This window comes from Sander lucioperca, chromosome 16 (assembly GCF_008315115.2).
Source record: "Sander lucioperca isolate FBNREF2018 chromosome 16, SLUC_FBN_1.2, whole genome shotgun sequence".
Lineage (NCBI taxonomy): Eukaryota > Metazoa > Chordata > Actinopteri > Perciformes > Percidae > Sander > Sander lucioperca.
In genome coordinates, this window is record NC_050188.1 from 15,133,711 (window position 1) to 15,156,210 (window position 22,500).

Here is a 22,500-nt window from a genome sequence, read left to right on the forward strand (position 1 = left end):
AGTCCTTGAAACTTTTCTCTTAAAGACTTGAGACTTTCTTTTGGACTTGGTGCCAAAACATGACCATGAAATTGTTGACTTGAAAGACTGAGATTACTTTAACTGTACGTCCACACCGCCGCCAACTTGAGCTGCAAAGAAGCTCTGGCCGCCCGGTCAAGGACGCTGGTCAGAAAGTCCGGGGAAGCTGTTTGAGGCTTTGGCCGCTCTGACGTAGCAGCATTCTATGTTCATCATGGAAAAAGATCAAGCAGCCACTGCACGGCCAATACACTGACACTAGAAACCTTTTATAAATGACATATATAATGACAGAATGTGTATTGGTTGTTGGTCGCAGCGGTGTCTGTTAGCAGTTAGCTCGCTCGTTAGCCGCTGAACCGCAGCAGCGTGCAGGCAGAGCGAGCAGCCGCCAGCTGTTGATGGCGTGCAGGACTTCACCGTGAGCGGACTGTTTAGAGACCATGTGACCGGCAGGTAACGTTAACTGGTCCCTATACGCAAATATCATAAATGATAGGGAACCCAGCAACGGCCATGATGAGCTTCTCCTCCTTTTTCTCTGAACTAATGTTTTGGTAGGAACCAAAGTTTACATCGTATGTTTCTCTGGAATCAGCCAGCGTGAAGGACGTCTATATTCTGATTGGTTGCCGCTGAACCGCGTCATAGCTCATTACCATAAAGTTGACCTACTTTCAACTTTCTGATTGGCGCTCTGGTCGCTCAAAACGCCCAAAACGCAACGCCGACAGATTTTCCGCTCCTTGCAGCTGAGAGAAGCAGCTTCCATTGAAAATGAATGACTTCCTGTATCTTTAGAAGATCAAGTCGGCGGCGGTGTGGACGTACGGTAAGGGTAACTACCGTTTTTTTCAACCCTATTTTCCTGTTTTTGTGTCTAAGTGACTGATGGGACAACAATCTTTGACATTGGTTCAGTATTAACGTTTCCCCCCTCTCATTCCCCCTGCTCTAGTGTTCCCCCGTTCATTCCCCCTGCTCTGGCATTCCCCCTGCTCTGGCATTTCCCCCACTCATTCCCCCTGCTCTGGCATTTCCCCCACTCATTCCCCCTGCTCTGGTGTTCCCCCTCTCATTCCCCCTGCTCTGGCATTTCCCCCCTCTCATTCCCCCTGCTCTGGTGTTTCCACCCTTCATTCCCCCTGCTCTGGCGTTTCCCCCCTCTCATTCCCCCTGTTCTGGCATTTCCCCCTCTCATTCCCCCTGCTCTGGCATTCCCCCACTCATTCCCCCTGCTCTGGCGTTTCCCCTCTCATTCCCCCTGCTCTGGCATTTCCCCCCTCTCATTCCCCCTGCTCTGGCATTTCCCCCCTTCATTCCCCCTGCTCTGGCGTTTCCCCCCTCTCATTCCCCCTGCTCTGACGTTTCCCCCTCTCATTCCCCCTGCTCTGGCTTCATTCCCCTTGTCTGGCGTTTCCTCCCTCTCATTCCCCCTGCTCTAAAATTTTAAAACATTACAATAAAAACTGGCTTTTTGGCTCAAACACGAGAAAAAAAAGCATCAGCGCTAGAAGATGTATTCAAATCCTTTACTGCAGTAAAAGTACTGCATTGAAAAATGTTACTTAAGTAAAAGTCTGTAAGTATCTTCAGGAAAATGTAGTTAAAGTATTAAAAGTAAAGAAGAATCCTCACATTTTAAAATTCGGCCTGCAGAAATCAAAAGTCCTGGCGGGCGCCTGGACCGTGCAGAGGACGCAGACTCGCGGGGATGTTTTGGGAAATTTTGAGGTTTTGATTTTAACAGAAGCAGATCAGATGCAGGACGGGAAGCCGCCGTGATGTGATCTTCACTGACGCTAATACATCCTAATCACCCAACTTTGCCAAACTTTTCCTTCACATGGCTGCAGAGCGAGCGGGACAAGCACTCGCTGCTCTCCCGTCAGCCTCTGGGTCACGGAATAAACGGCCGTGTTTTCAGACACGTTATAACACATTATGATGTTTATTAAAGGCAACAATGTCTGCCGATAACCCTGAGACTTTCAGCAGGTCTGTGTGGTAGATTTAAGCTGTGGTCCCTCATTCAGTCACTCACTATTCCCTACAGTAGGGCTCTATTTTAATGATCTAATGGCACGGTGCGAAGCGCCTGGCGCATGTGCGTTTAGGGCGTGTCCAAATCCACTTTTGCTAGTTTGACGGCAGAAAAAAGGCTCCGTGCGCCGGGCGCATGGTTCAAAAGGGTTGTACTTAGTGTCTTCATTAATCAGAGGTGTGTTTTGGGCGTAACATGCAATCAACCAATCAGAGATCATCTCCCATTCCCTTTAAAAGCCAGGCGCGTTTGGACCTTGGAGCATTGCTATTATGATGGAGGATTTGCACCGTAATATTTTAATTTGTAATCTTCTGCATGTGTGTGTGCAGCTGTGCGTCCCTGTGTGTGTAACAAGCATAGTGTGCGCGGTGTGCACGAGCCTAGGAGCATTTTACTAATTTGCTGTTAAAATAACAATGAAATGCTGCGTTATTGACTTTAGACCAGGTTCAACCTGATCTCACAGAATTCCGTGAAATGAACACGGCCCCTTAAGTTAAGGAAAGGTCGTGGGTGGGCGGGACAACAACGGGTTGGGTTTATGAAAAAAAGAATGGGACGGTTGGACATGCGGGACATGATCCCCGGTCTCCTGGGTGAAAGTCCTGTGATGTTTGACCCATCCACCACCCCAACCAACCTCCTTACGCGGATTTTCAGGCTTTCATACTACTCGCTACGTAGTCGCTCCTAATGCTACGTCATCTTCTCATTGACTTTACTTTGGTATTGTTTTCGGTGCCACCACCACGTAATTTCACAGAATTCTGTGAGACAAGGTAGCCAGGTTTGTGTTGGTCAATGGCGTGATCACTTCATGTTGCCTTAAGATAGCAATATGCCCAGAATGCACCTGACCACACCTCCCTGTAAGACCAGCACGCCCATGGGTGCACAGACGGGCGCAGGTGCATTTGCTATTTAAACAGCGCGGGTGCTGGATGGGAAATTGATGACTGCGTTGGTCTTAAACTAGCAAAGACACCTGTGTTGGGCTTTGCGCTGCACCCGGTGCAAGATAGGGCACATAGTGTTTAATAAATAGTGAACGATAGGGAACGACCAAAGATCCTCTATACTCTGATAGCACATTTCAAGCTGCACCAATGAAACTGTACACACTTCCTGTCTCCTAAAATGGGCATGGCCTCGTTTCAAAGTGTAGTGAACGTCGTGTGGATGAATGAAAAAGTTCTATTTGTATAATTTATTAATAACATGAGATATTCACACAGCTGAACGACATATTTAACATCACGGAGATTAGTTTTTTTAGGGCGTTCACCAACGTTAGCTGACGTTAGCGTCTCTGTGTTGCCAGATCTCGCAAGATTTTACTCCTGAGACGCTAGCTTGTGTGAAGATGATGTAGTATTAAGAGAGACAACTGTAGAGAGTAGTATGTAGAGAGAGAGCAGTAGAGAGTAGTATGTAGAGAGACAGCAGTAGAGAGTAGTATGTAGAGAGACAACAGTAGAGAGTAGTATGTAGAGAGACAACAGTAGAGAGTAGTATGTAGAGAGACAACAGTAGAGAGTAGTATGTAGAGAGACAACAGTAGAGAGTAGTATGTAGAGAGACAACAGTAGAGAGTAGTATGTAGAGAGACAACAGTAGAGAGTAGTATGTAGAGAGACAGCAGTAGAGAGTAGTATGTAGAGAGACAGCAGTAGAGAGTAGTATGTTGAGAGACAGCAGTAGAGAGTAGTATGTAGAGAGACAACAGTAGAGAGTAGTATGTTGAGAGACAGCAGTAGAGAGTAGTATGTAGAGAGACAACAGTAGAGAACTACAATATGAGCAGGTGAAGACTAAGAAAGTAATTTTGTCCCTTTTTGTATCCTATAACAAGAAGTCTGAATAAATGTCCCTTCTCTCTCTAACTCGATTGCTGAGGAGGAACATGTTTACGCCGATACAGACAGAAATGTGATAAACTGAGATGGAAACACTTTGTGCCGAATAAAAACCGGGGACGTGGGCTGAGCCTGATCCCACTGATGAATGTGTCTGTCTCCGAGCAACGCCGTCTTGAAAAACAAAGTACCTTTTACTGTTGAAATATCCGTCCGCCTCCACAAACATCACGGCGACTCCCAACTTCTCTCTCGCCAACGGTGGTTTATGACTTTGAGTCGGTTCCCTGGAGCCTCGCCAAATATTTCGCCTTTTGTGTCTGTGTTTCTGGGAAGAATGAATCATGAAAGAAATCTGGCCGACTTTGATTTGGCTCGTGGGTGTTTGTTTTTTTCCCGAGGAAGGCAATGTTTTGTCCATCTGTCCAACTCTGAGCAAGACTTCTCCAAAACTTCAGGCAAGATTTACATGAAATTAACAGTGGATAATCATGTTTTAATACCTCAACCATAAGATACACTGTTATGTTGATATGCTCCAAAACGGGGTCAGCCCTATGTTCCCACAGCCCTGTGTTCCCATAGCCCTGTGTTCCCACAGCCCTATGTTCCCACAGCCCAATGTTCCCACAGCCCAATGTTCCCACAGCCCAATGTTCCCACAGCCCAGTCCCACAGCCCTATGTTCCCCAGCCCAATGGTCCCCAGCCCAATGTTCCCACAGCTCTAGTCCCCAGCCCTGTTCCCACAGCCCATGTTCCCCAGCCCATGTTCCCACAGCCCTGTGTTCCCACAGCCCTATGTTCCCACAGCCCAATGTTCCCACAGCCCAATGTTCCCACAGCCCAATGTTCCCACAGCCCTATGTTCCCACAGCCCAATGTTCCCACAGCCCTATGTTCCCACAGCTCTATGTTCCCACAGCCCTATGGTCCCACATTTCTAGTTTTTTTCTTAAAATTAGGCCCTATGTTCCCACAGCCCAATGGTCCCACAGCCCTATGTTCCCACATTTCTAGGACATTTTCAAAATTAGCTCTTGTGTTCCTACATTTCCCTTCAATTTAAGCCCTATCCTCCCACAATCTTTTTTAGGGTTAGGGGTTAGGGGGATAAAATCTGATACACATTTATAAAAAAGGAAATGTGGGAACATAGGGCTGTGGGAACATTTAGAAGTGGGAACATTGGGCTGTGGGAACATAGGGCTGTGGGAACATTGGCCTTGGGAACATTGGCTACGGGAACATTTAGAAGTGGGAACATTGGGCTACGGGAACATAGGGCTGTGGGAACATTGGCTATGGGAACATTTAGGAGTGGGAACATCGGGCTGTGGGAACAGAGCTGTGGGAACATAGGGCTGTCGGAACATAGGGCTGTGGGAACATTGAGCTGTGGGAACATTGGGCTGTGGGAACATAGGGCTGTTGGAGCATAGGGCTGTGGGAACATAGGGCTGTGGGAACATAGAGCTGTGGGAACATAGGGCTGTTGGAGCATAGGGCTGTGGGAACATAGGGCTGTGGGAACATAGAGCTGTGGAAACATTGGGCTGTGGGAACATAGAGCTGTGGGAACATAGGGCTGTGGGAGCATAGGGCTGTTGGAACATAGGGCTGTGGGACCATTGGGCTGTTGGAGCATAGAGCTGTGGGAACATTGGGCTGTGGGAACATAGGGCTGTGGGAACATTGGGCTGTGGGAACATAGGGCTGTGGGAACATTGGGCTGTGGGAACATAGGGCTGTGGAAACAGAGCTGTGGGAACATAGGGCTGTGGGAACATTGAGCTGTGGGAACATTGGGCTGTGGGAACATAGGGCTGTGGGAACATTGGGCTGTGGGAACATAGGGCTGTGGGAACATAGGGCTGTAGGAACATAGGCACGCTCCCCTCCAAATCGACCCATTTCAGTGTTTCAACAAATGTACGTATGTTTTCTGGTTTGGGTTGTTGACATTTTACCTAATTTTTGAGTTAGAAAATAGGGGAAATTATTAATTATTTTGACTAATAGTTAAGATCAGAGGGTGTTGAGTGAATCACAGACTGGTTTATGTCAAAGTTAAGTCAGGATACTGTTCTAAAACCATTTCCCCTGTTCTTTCTGACCACGGTGGTAAATCTGTAGAAAGAAAAGTTAACCCTCTCTTTGATTTCATGTTGTTTATGGAGAAGAAGAGACAGGAAATGAATCGGGGGGGGAAATGCAACGCTACAAAGCCACGGCCGAGCGGACCAATCACAGTTGTTACTGTCTGCATCGCTGCGACTTGCAGGTGCACGTCAGACTATGGCGTACCTACGCACTAGAGCTACACAATATATGCTTTCAGTATTCTGCTAAAATACAACAAACTGCTTCTTGGATTTAAAACAAATGAAAGGAAATCATTTCCAACTTTCTTATATTGAACATTGAATTGAATATAAAAGGCAGCACTAAAAAAAAGAACTGATCTTTTTTTTTTTAACTAACACATGAAATCAGTTTTTCGGTTTCTTTTGTGGGACCCTATCTTGCACCCGGCGCAGCTCAAAGCCCGACGCAAGTGTCTTTGCTAGTTTAAGACCGACGCAGTTGTCAATTTCCCGTCCAGCGCCCACGTCGTTTAAATAGCAAATGCACCTGGCCCCATCTGTGCGCCCATGGGCGTGCTGGTCTTACAGGGAGGTGTGTTCAGGTGCATTCTGGGCGTGCTGGTCTTACAGGGAGGTGTGTTCAGGTGCATTCTGGGCGTGCCGGTCTTACAGGGAGGTGTGTTCAGGTGCATTCTGGGCGTGCCGGTCTTACAGGGTGATGTGTTCAGGTGCATTCTGGGCGTGCCGGTCTTACAGGGAGGTGTGTTCAGGTGCATTCTTGGCGTATTGCTATCTTAAGGCAGCGGGAAGTGATGGCACCGTTGACCAACAAAAACCTGGTCTAAAGTCAATAACGCAGCATTTCATCCCTGATTGGTTGATTGCATGTTACGCCCCAAAACACACTTATGAATTAATGAAGACACTAAGTACAACCCTTTTGAACAATGCGCCCGGCGCACGGACCCTTTTTTCCGCCGTTAAACTAGCAAAAGTGGATTCGTACACACCCTAAACGCACCTGCACCAGGCGCTTCACGCCGTGCGCTCAGATCGTTAAAATAGGGCCTATGATGTGTTCATTGCGCCACAGTCCAACAGTCTGCAGCTAAAGACACAGAGGAGATGTAGCAGAACTGTGAATGAAAACGGTATTTCTGTTCTGTGTAGTCTCTTTAGACTGACGACGAAGGATTCTGTTGTTGCACTGATGGCAGGAAATGCACATTATCCCTCGTTTTGTCTTCCCGTAGACCTTGAACTTGTTGTCCTACCGGGTCAAAACTGCAAATGAACTTGTTTTGGCTCTTTTTCCAATGTTTTTTGACGCTTTTTATAACATTTTTGTCACTTTTTTCGACGCTTTCTTTAAATACATGGTCAATTAACATAATTTAAATGACAATACCTTTTTCGTTTTGTTTAAAAAAACAGAAATTGTGGATTATTTTGACTGATAGTTAAGATCAGAGGAGGTTGAGCAGATCACAGTTAATTTCAAATGCTACAAAATTGAAAAAATAACCAACCACCCACAATTCAATGAAAGTAATCATTAATTTTACCTGCCAACAATGTTACATGGCTTCCATACAACGTACATCCACTCATTCATGTTATTTTGGGGCAATTTGGTTCAAAGAAACCCCATAATTCTGATATAAAAATGGGTAAAAGGAACAAAGGCTTGTTTCTCTCTGCCAAGTTTAGAGAATTTGCAGTGTTTTCGGATATTTAAAAGATATGCCGAGAGGTTTTAGTATTCTATGACTTCTGTTTCCTGAGAATGGGTCTCTGACACAGCCGTTATACTGCCGGTCGTTTTGTACAGCGTGGCAGTAAAAACCTGATTTGTTGCCCCTTTTAAACTGACGTGAAGGTCGGATGGCGACAGAGGCAGAGACAGTAAACAGCAGCAGAGAGACGGAGACCCCGCTAGGAAAGTAAATGGCTTCATTTACCGGAGCCGCAGCGAGATATACAGCGAGATATACAGCGAGATACACACTCTTAGTGTGTCTCACGGTCGCCTCTTGTCACTGTCTGTCTTCTGATTGGACGAAGGAAATGTTGCCTTCCTCTATCACTAATTGGATGACCGAAGAAGGATGAATCTGTCGGCTGTCTCTTCAGCTTTTAAAGGACATGTTTCCGGATCTCCAGCCTTGAATGTTTTCTCCAAAGGCCTCTGAATCTTTTAGGGTTTTAAATTTACTTTAACTTTGTGTCGTTTCCAGAGCTTAATTTGAGCCGGAACATGTTCCGGCACCTCCGACGTTGGATCCGGCACCTCCTGTGTCACTATGAAAAATGAATCGCCTCAATGAAAAAAATAAACTAGCCTACTGTTTACATGTGTAGTGTTCAATGTTGTCATCTGTCTTGTTACCGGCAATTTCCACTGGATGCGGAACGTCTCCGGAACGTCGACGGAGTCATTAGGTTTCCATTAAAGTCAGTGTGTGTATTTCCACTGACTGCAGAACGTCTGCGTCCCGACTCCGTCCCAGCTCCGGCGGTCCCAGCCCTCCGGAGCAGATACCAGAGCTTCTATTTTTGACGGACGACGGAGAGCTCCGCAGCAATTCAGCACACGACAGATAGTGCGGGACAGGAAGTCGAGCACAGAAACAAAATAAAACATCCGGTTACTTTTCAAAATAAAATCCAGCGTGCTCACGGCGGATCATATTTCCCTGCACTACACCTTTCCCCTCTACTCCTCTGGATGGAAACAAACGGTTGTTGGTTTTGTGGTTCTGTTTATAGAAACTACATCCTGTTATATCGCGCGAACATACGTGAACTCGCGAGATCTCGTGGTCGTTAACACCGTCTGGCTCCACCCCCAAATTTTAACACCGTCTGGCTCCGCCCCCAAATATCAACACTGTCTGGCTCCGCCCCCAAATATTAACACCGTCTGGCTCCGCCCCCAAATATTAACACCGTCTGGCTCCGCCCCCAAATATCAACACTGTCTGGCTCCGCCCCCAAATATTAACACCGTCTGGCTCCACCCCCAAATATCAACACCGTCTGGCTCCGCCCCCAAATATTAACACCGTCTGGCTCCGCCCCCAAATATTAACACAGTCTGGCTCCGCCCCCAAATATCAACACCGTCTGGCTCCGCCCCCAAATATTAACACCGTCTGGCTCCACCCCCAAATATCAACACTGTCTGGCTCCGCCCCCAAATATTAACACCGTCTGGCTCCGCCCCCAAATATTAACACTGTCTGGCACATCATCGATTAATTCCTCGGGGCAACTGTAACCCACGGCAACCGACATGAGATGATGCGATGTGTCTGGATGTTTTGTTCTTTCATTTGTTTAAATTATTCTCTTCCTTCCTCTCTCTTCTCTCGTCCTCCCTCTCTCTTCTCTCTTCCTTCCTCTCTCTTCTCTCTTCCTCCTTCTCTCTGTCTCTCTTCCTTCCTCTCTTCCTCCTTCTCTCTTCTCTCTTCCTCCCTCTCTGTGTCTCTCTTCCTACCTCTCTCTGTCTTTCTTCCTCCCTTTCTTCTCTCTTCCTCCCTCTCTTCCTACCTCTCTCTGTCTCTCTTCCTCCCTCTCTCTCTCTCTTCCTTCCTCTCTTCCTCCCTCGATCTTCTCTTTTCCTTCCTCTCTTCCTACCTCTCTCTGTCTCTCTTCCTTCCTCTCTTCCTCCCTCGCTCTTCTCTTTTCCTTCCTCTCTTCCTCCCTCTCTCTGTCTCTCTTCCTTCCTCTCTTCCTCCTTCTCTCTTCTCTTCCTCCCTCTCTGTGTCTCTCTTCCTACCTCTCTTGTCTTTCTTCCTCCCTTTCTTCTCTCTTCCTCCCTCTCTTCCTACCTCTCTCTGTCTCTCTTCCTCCCTCTCTCTCTCTTCTTCCTCTCTTCCTCCCTCGATCTTCTCTTTTCCTTCCTCTTCCTACCTCTCTCTCTCTCTTCCTTCCTCTCTTCCTCCCTCGCTCTTCTCTTTTCCTTCCTCTCTTCCTACCTCTCTCTGTCTCTCTTCCTTCCTCTCTTCCTCCCTCGCTCTTCTCTTTTCCTTCCTCTCTTCCTACCTCTCTCTGTCTCTCTTCCTTCTTCTCTTCCTTCCTCTCTTCTCTCTTCCTCTCTCTCTCTGTCTCTCTTCCTTACTCTCTTCCTCCCTCTCTGTCTCTCTTCCTCCCTCTCTCTGTCTCTCTTCCTCCCTCTCTTCCTACCTCTCTCTGTCTCTCTTCCTCCCTCTCTCTGTCTCTCTTCCTTCCTCTCTTCCTCCCTCGCTCTTCTCTTTTCCTTCCTCTCTTCCTCCCTCTCTCTGTCTCTCTTCCTTCCTCTCTTCCTCCCTCGCTCTTCTCTTTTCCTTCCTCTCTTCCTACCTCTCTGTCTCTCTTCCTTCTTCTCTTCCTTCCTCTCTTCCTCTCTCTCTCTCTGTCTCTCTTCCTTACTCTCTTCCTCCCTCTCTGTGTCTCTCTTCCTCCCTCTCTTCCTCCCTCTCTCTGTCTCTCTTGCTCCCTCCATCTGTCTCTCCACAGGGCCGGGTTTGAACAGGACATCGAGGGCGACCACTCGCTTCACCCCGACAGCTGCCGCGGTGAGATAAACTCACCGTTTTACAGCCATAAAGCGCCGATAACAGTTATAATGTGAGGTGTAAACAGTGTAAACGCCAGTGGATTGTAAGACTGCAGCAAAGATACAGGCAATAAACTGCACAATAACTGAGATGGGGAGAACTTTTAGGGAGATAAATGTATTTTTTGCTGTAGAATCAGAATCAACAAAGGATGCATTGCCAAGTAAGTAGCACTTGTTGGTGCACACGTAAACATATTAAACATTAATATGAAATAAACAATGAATACAGAAACAAATAACACATAACTATTTAACATTAAGACAAGAAGAGGCTGTTGGGATGCAAAAGTTCTGGATGTGTATATATATATATATATATATATATATATAACTTTATTTACAGACTCAAGGTCCAGATATAAAAGTACACATAACATATTACAATAGGGGTACACACAAACATAAAAACATACAGACATACTGACTACCACATATTACATAAAGGGAACATACAAAACACACATACAGACATACATACAGGCATACATACAGACATACAGGCATACATACTGAACATACATACATACATACATACTGTGCATACATACATACATACATACATACTGTACATACATACAGACATACATACATACATACAGACATACAGGCATACATACATACATACATACATACATACTGTGCATACATACATACATACATACTGAACATACATGTATGTATCTATGTTCAGTATGTATACTGTACATACATACATACTGTACATACATACATACATACATACTGTACATACATACATACATACATACTGTACATACATACATACAGACAGACATAGAAATAGCTATGCACAATAATTAAAACAGATACAGATGCGTATTCCAGTGTTTCCAGAGTTTGGAAGTATATCTGGTATCACTAAGTGCAGGGTTGGTTAAGGCAGTTAAAATTGTATTCTTTGACTCCGTTAATCGGCACCTGAATCTGTACATAAAATTCCTCAGCACAGCGTGGAAGGTGGGAACATTACTCGTCACAAACAAATGGCTAGCACTGGTCCATCTCGGACACTTCAACAAAATTCTAAGTGCATCATTGTATGCCACCTTTATCTTATTTATCTTTGCTTTACTATAGCTGCACCATAGGTGAGCAGTATAAAGTTGTGTACAGTATGCTCTGAAAAGAGATGTTTCTTCAGTACACATATGAAATTTGCGTGTCAGCATATTTGCTTGTCCACATAATTTACAGCACAGGCGCTGTATGTCATCATCGTCACAAAAATCATCCCTGATAATGTGGCCACAGGTATTTTGCTTTAGTGACTACGTTTAGCTCTTGCCCTGTCAAGTAAAAAGAGGGAAAGCATAGCTTCTTGTCCTCCTTAGTTCTGGCAATCATTACAACACTCTTTTTTGCATTGAATTTGATGTCACACTGTAGTCCATAGTTTAAGCAGACTCTAAGCAGTTGCTGTAGGCAAGCACTATAAGGAGACATAACAATTAAATCATCTGCATACATCAGATGATTAATACCTCTATCGCCCACCATACAGCCAGTCTTACACACTTCTAATGTGCAGAGGAAAGGTATGTTAGTCCAGGATGTAGGATTAGGGTTCGATGCCAATGGGGGTCTGAATGTGACCGTGGTCGTGTTGTTTGTTGTGTGCAGCTGATGTGTTGGCGACCACACGGAACCAGGAGTCCGCTGCCGCCGCTGACTCCGCCTACGGTAGGAAACTCTTCTTATGACTGGTTCAGCAGCAGAGAGTCACGGAAAAGTAGTCTCGGCACGTCTAATTCAGGCCCATAGACGGGGGCCTAATTGCCAAAGGTCCATAGTTATGTCTGTTTTTTTCTTTTGTTAACTAGTTTTTTGTTGTTATAATGAACAAGTATCTTTTAAAATGCCCTCATAGCAAAATGTTTGAGGTGTGTGTATTTGTCTGTGTGTGCTTGTGTGTGTGCGTGCATGTTCGTGTGCGTTCGTGCGTGTCTGTAATTGTGTGTGTGTGCATGCGTGCGTGTGTGTGTGTGTGTGTGTGTGTGTGTGTGTGTGTGTGTGTCCATGCTTGTGTGCGTGTGTGTTTGGACTAAAAAAGGTACATGATCTTGGTAATTAATTTGACAACACTGTAGTAAATTAAAACCAAAAACATTGACAAAAACGTTTGCAAAAGCGGAAAAAAAAGTGTGAAAAACATTACAAAAAAATTAGGATGTTACAACTATTATGTTTTCCCAAACAGGGTTCAAAATTGACACAAGTGGCTGGTAGATTTGCTTCACTCACCAGTCAAAAAAACCAACGGTAATCTATTGAGTGGCTGACACAATTTGAACATTCAGCAGCCATTTGGCTGGTGGACGAAAAAGTTAATTTTGAACCCTGTTCCTAATTGATTTTAGGTTTGGGCTAATTGCGTTCCAGACACAATTTTTTAGCCCGTAAGTTACGACTTCAAGTCACGACTCACGAGCTGGCTAGCTAAACATTGTGTCGTTGGCAGGGTTCAGGTTAGGCTACCTAACTATGACGTTAGCTAGCGGCTACCTAATGTTGGTGTTAGCTAGCGCTAGCTAATACTAGCGATTTCTAGTCGGCGACATATTTTGGGCTTCATTTAATTAACATAACCTGTAGTAGTACACAATCGTATGTGTATTGTTATGATTACAATGCGCGGAATTACTTTACGTTGCCTATTTATGTCTATTTATTTCTATTTCTCACAGTTAATCACCGGCGTCTGTACAGCATCAACAGGGGTCGCCATTGTTGTTTATGTGTGTGTGACGTCAAAAACTGTAACTGGGAGTACAACGATCTTGTACAAGTTCACGAGTAGTAAGTTATGGGTTTGACTGCCGTTCCAGGGCACTTTCACGAGCAGAAGGTCGTGAAAACACGAGTTATGGGTCGCCTGGAACGCAGCATGAGCCCTGAATGTTTACAACGTCTGGCTCTGCCCCCTGCACAAAACAGGGTCACCTCACTGTGAAAAGTACGGGGAATTAAGTGGATTATCCCTCTTGTTGTCCTCGGGTCAAATTTGACCCATTTACAAAAACCTTTTATACCAGAACTATGACAAAAGAGCGTTTAAAAAAAGTGACAAATGTTTGAAAAAGCTACAAAAACGCACAAAAAAAATCAACAAAAACATAATTTTTTTTAAACGCTGCAAAAAGTGACAAAAAAACTATCAAATACATCACCAAAGGTTAAAAAAATTTGTTACAAAATGTGAAGAAAAAAAACATTGGAAAGTGCAACAAAAAACGTACCAAAAATGCCATAAAAGTGACAAAAAAATTGGGGAAAAAGGTGACAAAATAATTGGAATAAAATCGACAAAAACGTCGAGAAACGTGTAGAAAAAGAACAACAAAATGTTGAAATTTTGACCCAGAAAAACACAAAGTTGCACGGTCGACAGGAAGACAACGCAAAGGTTAAGGGAAAGTAAATGAGATAAACTAGTTGGTTTTTATCACCACATACCAAGAAACACTTTACGCAACCCGGCGTAAAGTGAAAAAGTGACATCTCTTATCCGGCGTCTCTGAGCCTCTTCAAAGTCGATCAGCGGCTCAGTTTGACCTTGTCATGTTTGGGTTGTTTTGCATCAGCGGACATGTTGCAGGTTTGTATTTGATCTGATCCTGTCAGAGCGCTGCAGCTTCTGAACTAAACACTGACGTCCATGGGAATCTGTTTTTTGAAAGAGCAGCCGAGTCTTTGGAGCTTAGAGAGCTTTTCTCTTTGTATTCTCCCGCTGAAGTTAATTACACTCACCTGGCATCTAAATGTGGTCCTGTTGGACGACTAGAATGATAAGTACCTTTTAAAAAAACAAGACAGGATCTCTGAGAGCCAGAGAGCAGAGAGATGAGCTCACTGAAGTCTTGGTGACCGTGTAAAAATATCCTCTCACTACATTCAGCGTGGAAGTTACAATCAAATGTCAAATGTCAAAGTTACAATCAAATGTCAATCTAAACAGTTGACATAATTAGCTAAAAGTACTGTCTAAACAGTTAACATAGTTAGCTAAAAGTACTGTCTAAACAGTTGAAATAGTTAGCTAAAATTACTGACTAAACAGTTGAAATAGTTAGCTAAAAGTACTGTCTAAACAGTTGACATACGTAAAAGAACTATCTAAACAGTTGACATAGCTAAAAGTACTGACTAAACAGTTGACACAGTTAGCTAAAAGTACTGACCAAACAGTTGAAATAGTTAGCTAAAAGTAGTCTAAACAGTTGAAATAGTTAGCTAAAAGTACTGTCTAAACAGTTGACGTAGTTAGCTAAAAGTACTGTCTAAACAGTTGACGTAGTTAGCTAAAAGTACTGTGTAAACAGTTAACATATTTAGCTAAAAGTACTGTCTAAACAGTTGACATAGTTAGCTAAAAGTACTGTGTAAACAGTTGACATAGTTAGCTAAAAGTACTGTGTAAACAGTTGACATAGTTAGCTAAAAGTACTGTCTAAACACTTGACATAGCTAAAAGTACTGTCTAAACAGTTAACATAGTTAGCTAAAAGTACTGACTAAACAGTTGTAATAGTTAGCTAAAAAATATTACCTTTGGTCTCGCGTTGTCGTTTTCCCCCTGGCAATCGTCACGGTGTCACTGAGTGTAAGAGGGCGAAAGGCCGAGGTATGTCCCTCTTTGGCTAATGTATTTTAAAGATGGAGGCGCAACATGGCGGCCGTCATTCGAGCGACTCGCTCGTATGTATTCTGAATGATTCTGAATGTCAGATTCTACGCTTACGAGAATACTTTGATTAGTTGGTGGAAGTAATTACACATGAATGAGCACATATTTGTGAAAGAACAAAGGTTTTTTTGCTAAGAATCAACTAAAAAAAATACACAATGTAGGTTTAATTTAAAACACGTGTGCACGAAGATCGCTTTTGTCTCAAAACTCTGCTTAAAAACCAAAGTGTAGCGATGTAAAATGTAGCCTTACAGAACCGTGAGAGGACAGAAATATGAATAATGTTTCCACACAGGCTGAGTTTAGGTGTGTTTGTGTGTAGCTGCTGTGCAATAGCTTCACCTCAACCTCTAATTTGCCTTTTTAATCACTCAACAGCAGCGGGATGTGAGAGTGAAAGAAAGAGCCTGCAGTCACAGGTTATAAAACAATGATTCCCTCTCCATAAATATGAGTTTGCAGGCGGAAAACGGCTTGCTGTGCAGCGATTAGCCCTGACTGACTGACATGATTACAGGCGCAGCAGCAGCGATTCATTGACATGCTTCCACGGATTCATCTCTTAAATGCGCACTAATTGTGTCGTGATTAACCGTGCCGTTTAAGTTTCAGATTTTATTGACGCCTGCGGAGATTACACACGGAGTTAATGGCTCCATAACACAATGAAAAGCCCGCACACACACTTGGCAGCATGCTTATTCGTCACGCTTTCGTTGTGAAATTCCGGTTTAATTATGCAGAGATTAACAGGGGCGGAGCGGTGGGGGGGGGCTTCTTCTGGGTCTCCAGCCCCGAATGTTTGAGGGCTTTTTAAAATAACTTCAACTTTGTGTCATTTCGCCTCAGTCTCTCTGACGGGACCGGCAAATCAACTCAGCAACCCTACCTATGTTATGGGAATTATGCTGCGTTCCAGATAGGGGTGCAAGATATATCGACTCAATATCGTCATCGCAATATATCGAAAGCGTCGCGATAAGTATGCAATATTTAGTTTGTTTTGTGGACTGCTGCGTCCAGGGTTCAAAATTAGCACTATTTACCAGCCAAATGCCGGTAAAATATGCAATTGGCTGGTAGATTTGCTTCACTCACCAGCCAAAAACCAGTGGTAATCTTTTGAGTGGCTGGTAAAATTTGAACATTCACTAGCCATTTGGCTGGTGGACGAAAAAGTTAATTTTGAACCCTGGCTGCGTCCCATCCCTTGGCTGTGTGGCTTAGTTGTGTTTGATTTAGAGCTTGAAACGCTGTAATGATCATGTTTGATTGGCCAGTTACCGTGCCACTTGCACATGTTAGTGCACGTCAGCGCGTGGGTCCACTACGTGACAAACCCGATGGAGCGTACCATGTGTGTGCATATTTCGACAGAGTGACAGTGTTAGTGAAGAAATAGATAGAGACAACAAAATGGAACGAATCAGAGAAGAGAAAGAAAAGTCCTGTTCTCTTTATTTATATATTTCATACTGTCCAACCAGTAAAACATGTCCTGTTCTGTAGTCATGGTCCTTATTTATATATATTTTATACTGTCCAACCAGTAGAACATGTCCTGTTCTGTAGACATGGTCCTTATTTATATATTCATGTTGGACCAGTCCAATATGACCGTCAGGTGAAATAAACCTTGTGTTGTAAGAAAACTTGTTTTATTTGTTATGAATCTATTTTGATGCGTTTCCCCGTAACTTTAGTAATTTTACATGTTTAAAAATATCGAAATTTATATCAATATTGCAATATCACATTTTGTCAATATCCTGCAACCCTAGTAGAGCTGTAATCGGGCCTTAAAAGTTCGGCCCGACAAGGCCCGAGCCCGACCAGCACATTTTGATTGACAGATTTTTAAAAGCCCGAACCTGTTTACAGAGAGCCCGTTTAGAGCGCATGTCGGAAAATAGCTCTTCACACCGCGAGCGGGCACACGCACCACTCGGCGGAAAAGGGAGAGAAAGAAAAAAAGAGACTGCGCCGCACGCACACAGCTGTTTTCCGTCAAGAATGAGTAATTTATACATTTTTTAACATAATTTATTCATGACTAACGGAGGCTATCGGCCAGTTGGAAGTTGGAACAAAGAAATAAAATAAGTCCTCCAGAAGCCAGCCTCTGTTTCACCTCCTCAGCATACATTTACACGCCAATCGAAACGCTTCACCTGACCGCTCGTTTATTGCGCAACCAGGAGCGCAAGCCCGAGCCCGGCCCGAGCCCGTGTACCATGATAGAAATTAAGACCGAACCCGACCGAACCCGTCGGGTCCCGTCGGGTCCCGTCGGGTTCGGGCAAAGATCTTCAGCTCTAAACCCTAGTTCCAAACACAATTTTTAGCCCGTAAGTTACGACTTCAAGTCACGACTCACGACTTGGTAGCATTCCAGGCAAAGTAATGACAAACCCTTCTAGCTAGCGGCTAGCTAACGTTGATGTTAGCTAGCCGCTAGCTGATACTAGCGATTTCTAGTCTGCAACATATTTTGGGCTTATTTAATAAACATAACCTGTAGTAGTACACAATCCTATGTGTGTTGTTTTGATTACAGTGTGCAGAATTACTTTACGTTGCCTATTTATGTCTATTTATTTCTATTTCTTGCCGCTAATCACCGGCGTCTGTACAGCATCAACAGTGGTCGCCATTGTTGTTTATGTGTGTGTGACGTCAAAAACTGTAACTGGGAGTACAACGATCTGGTAGAAACAGGAACATCAGACAGTTTCTACCGACGTTATGGGACTTATAGAAATAGAAACAGATACAGGTACAAAACAGGGTGGAAAAAAGAGAAATATCACAAAAATAAGCTTCAAAAACGCTTGAAAAAGCGCAGAAGAAAAGTGACAATAAGGTCAACAAATTCAAAAGGAAAATTCAAAACCCTCGGAAAAACAGCCCTGGCGATTAAGCCCGGACTCGGACTCGGATGGTGCTGTTCTACAGACGGACTGACAGCAGGCACTTCTTCCATAATGGCATCTGAGGCATTAGCGTCGTGCTGTCAGGCAGCCGGGCATGAAGGACTCCAACACAATGAGTGACGGATGTTTTAGCCAGCGTGCGCCCAAAATATATCTGCTGCGCGCCGCTCGAGTGGCTCCCGTTACTGTAATGACATCGTTTGGCGGGGAACTGTTTCCGTAATAGCGCTTTTGCTGCAAATTGGTTATTTAATGCAGTGCGAGGGAGGCCCCCGCAGGGCTCAGTTTAGGCTCTGAATGGACATAAATTGGCCATTATGCTGCAGCGTGCCATTACAGGGTCGTTTTATATGAGATGGGAGTTGACATTGTGCAGAATAAGTTGTGCACGATGCAAATTATGATGGTTTCTTGGATGACATGGTCGCTGTCTATCAGCGACCTTTTCATTACTGTGGTGCTGGTGATCCAGGAAATGAAGTCTTTTCTGCTGCTGAGCGTAATGATGAGCAATTAAAATGGGTTTCATGTCCTTAAAGTTGAGAATGACGGGCTGAACTCAGTGTTTGTCCTAACTTACTGCCAGACCAAAGCAATCGTTTTAGCAGAACACTTCGTGTCCATTGCTGCACTGCTATAACACCCTCCGTCTATCCCATAGACATATATAAAATGGACCAACAGATCCCATTGCTCTGGATCTGAATTTTCCGGTGATGGCTGAGCGTTACTGAGCAGCCTCCAACTGAGCTTGAAGACGTAAATGTGACGTGAGCAACCTGTCTGAAAGTTGGAAGTCTTCTGGTAGCTGTGCCAAGAGAAATCTCAATCATTCCCAATCTAGCAGAGACGGAGAGCGTAGGTATATGTAAGGAGATAACATAGACACAGGCTAATTATTGATCACTAAAATGATAGTTAACATTAGTAATTACACTTAAACAGCTAATGGAAGTCCAAACTGCCTGAGAGCTTCTCCTGACTATACGGTAATTCCTCTACAATGCGACAGAAAGTGAGCTGTCAAAGTGACGCAAAATGAATGGCAGTCAATGGGATGCTAACGGAAGGTGATGGCTTGGTAGCATCAAAATGGCGCCGTAGGAGCTACGCGTTCCTGGGAGAGGCTTACCCCCCTGATTTGTCCAGCAGACCTTGGCCCCGCCTGCTGCAGATTTTCATATTTTTGCACATCTCGCACAAACCTCGCCTCCTGTGACGGCAGCCCACCTGTCGCTCAAAGCGAACGCCCTTAATTATGCGGAACTTGAAGCCAGAATTTAAAGGTCCCATGGCGTGAAAATTTCACTTTATGAGTTTTTTTTAACATTGATATTAGTTCCCCCCAGCCATTTTGGGTCGTCTTTCCACTTTTCCAACCATCACAACTCTAGTTTTGATTGAAATAAACACATAGATTACTGATTTACATTTGAAAATATGTTGTCTCTAAACACGCTAAAAGTATTGCTTTTTTAAATGGAGTCTGGTGGGTTTAGCGCTAGCGACTTCAGAGCTGTTTCTGGTTAAACAGAAAGGTCTCAAAGAGGTTTTAAAGGTCTGTGTCTGAATGGATCCTTCCCATAATGTTGTCAGACACTTAGACCAGTGTTTCTCAAATGGGGGTACGTGTACCCCTAGGGGTACTTTGGAGGACTGCAGGGGGTACGTGAGATATTTAGCAAAATGTTTAATAGTTAAAAGGCTGTTGTCCAGAACATTGTTCCTCTTTATGTAGACTTTTTTTTTTCCTACCAAAAATGTGACATTTGTGTCGCCTTCTTTGGACCTATTCTTTCCTTCCTTCCTTCTACTGTCCTTCTACTTTTTACAAGTTTCTCGCTTTTTTCGAAATTATGTCACCGTTTTTGAAGTTTTTGATACTATTTCTGACCTATTCTTGCCTTACTTCCGTCCTTCTACTTCCTTCTTTTTCCATGGTTTTGAATTTTTTACAGTTGTCTCCTTTCTTCATCAGTATTTGAATGTTTTCCAGGTCGAAGGCTGTTGTTTAGTAAATCTATCGCTGACATTGCTGTATTGTTCCTCTTAATAGAGACTTTTTTTTCTACCAAAACTGATTAGCGCTGGTCAGGGGGTACTTGGCTTAAAGAAACAATTCAAAAGGGTTACATTATTGAAAAAAGTTTGAGAACCACTGACTTAGAGTATACTCTGAATCTGTCAGCGGCAAAAACGTTGTATAAAGGCCTTAGGATAAAAAAGTCATGTTTCTTGTTCTGAACAAAAAGATCATCAGCATCAAAGATTCACTGTGATTGTTTACCAGCAGTTGTGTGTTTTTACTGTAACTGACAGTGTTACATTTGAACGTTTTTGGCAGAAATGAACATCAGCGTCAAGTGTCGAAAAGTCTTCTCATGCATGAATGTCAGAGTCGGAGTGATTCAGTCGTTAACCTTCATCCCTCCGTCGGACACTGAGCAGCCGTTTGGGGGGATTTCTGTCACCCGGAGGGAAACGATGGCGTGACTCGCATCACGTTCAAGACAGCGGCGCCTTCTGTCTTTAGTGACACGAGAGTGAGACAGCTGACATTTACAGGACCCTTAACGGCCCACACGCCGTCTAATTGAAGTGTTAGACTCAAGAGAAAAACAGGCAGCGTGACATTTAAATTAAATTAAAAGAAGGCACGATTTCCCATCAGACCCATTCAGCACGGACGTCTCTCGGAGATGAAACTCATTTCCGTTTTCTCGTGTATTTCAAGCAAGCTATCGGCCGTTTGTTCATCCCCTCTAACACGATCCGCGGGAGCGTTTTCATAAAGAAGCGGTGGCAGGAAGCACAACCTTTTATCTAAACCAGACAGCGTACCGGTCACGGTTTTGAACACGTCTTTAAAGTCCCAGTGTGTAACGTGTTTAGTTGTTCATTATCAAAATCTGTGTTGCCCTTTCACAATTTTGTCCTTTTTTTCATGAATATTTACCACCACCATCAATTCCAAGTATTCCTATTAGCTTCAAATTCAACCTGTTCTCATTCCGAACTCGTAAAATAAGGACGTTTAAAGGGACGGCAATAGTCCCGACCAAGCGCGTTTACTTATAGCGCTAAAGGGACGGCGATAGTCCCGACCAAGCGCGTTTACTTATAGCGCTAAAGGGACGGCGATAGTCCCGACCAAGCGCGTTTACTTATAGCGCTAAAGGGACGGCGATAGTCCCGACCAAGCGCGTTTACTTATAGCGCTAACGGGACGGCAATAGTCCCGACCAAGCGCGTTTACTTATAGCGCTAAAGGGACAGCAATAGTCCCGACCAAGCGCGTTTACTTAAAACGGAGACTTTTAGCGTCAATAAGAACGACAAAGGCACCTGACCAAGCGTCCAGATTTTATGAGATGAGTGTGAGAACGTGTTGTGAAATTTTACATTTGCGTTTGCATGAACTCCATATTCATGCTTCATCTTGAAATACGTTAGCTGGTAAGGGACATACAGGACATATTGCTCCGCCTTTCACGTTTTTTTGTCACATTTTTGTCACATGATAAACTCAGAGGTGCTGCTAATGCTGCTAATGGGTATCGTAGCTTCCCGGCCCCGGCAAGTTTGAAGGTGGAAACACGTATTCAACATCTAAATTTCAGAAACAGGAGTCTTCTTCTTCTTCGCCCAGAAAAAGAAAAAGGACATTGAAAAGAGCAAGAGACCGGCTTTTTGAAGCGTGAAGGCTACCGTAGCTGTAATACGTATTTTGAACTGCGTGGCGAGAGTTGATTGCGATGTATGATCTCAACGCTAGATGGGAGAAATTCCCACACATTTAGACCTTTGGCGTTGTGAAACGGTCGCAGTTCAGTTCCGTTTAGGCACAAAATCTAGTTAGTTAGGTTTATAATCAGACCCGACTTAACTTCCGGTTACGCACAACATCCCATAACGCCGTTAAGTTAAAAACAAACTCGGGAGACGAACCCCGGTGTCCTGGGTGAAAGTCGTGTTTGTCTGGCTCCAAAACTACAAGATAGCAGCGCTCGTATCAGACACAGACACACACACACACACACACACACACACACACAAACGTACACACACACACACACACACCTTCCATCTCTTTTGTAGAGTGGGAAGTTGTTATGCCGAGCAGCTGCACACACACTCTCACACAAAAAGACACACCTTCTGCTTTTTCTACGCACACATATACACTACACACACACACACGCACACACACACACACACACACACACACATACACAGACACACACACACA

At 44.2% G+C, this 22,500-nt stretch overlaps 2 protein-coding genes across 2 annotated transcripts in view; one reads left to right on the plus strand and one right to left on the minus strand.

The window, feature by feature from the left end:
- LOC118492948 (CD209 antigen-like protein A) overlaps positions 1–22,500 on the minus strand; it is a 219,043-nt gene that overhangs the window by 64,082 nt on the left and 132,461 nt on the right. The gene's annotated exons all lie outside the window — the stretch shown is intronic.
- The window catches only part of LOC116062335 (semaphorin-6D-like), a 73,016-nt gene that overhangs the window by 17,406 nt on the left and 33,110 nt on the right, over positions 1–22,500 (plus strand). Inside the window, exons 3-4 of the mRNA XM_035993203.1 lie at positions 10,511–10,569; positions 12,252–12,311. Coding sequence (XP_035849096.1) covers positions 10,511–10,569; positions 12,252–12,311 — 119 coding nt within the window. The remainder of the gene's footprint in view (positions 1–10,510; positions 10,570–12,251; positions 12,312–22,500) is intronic.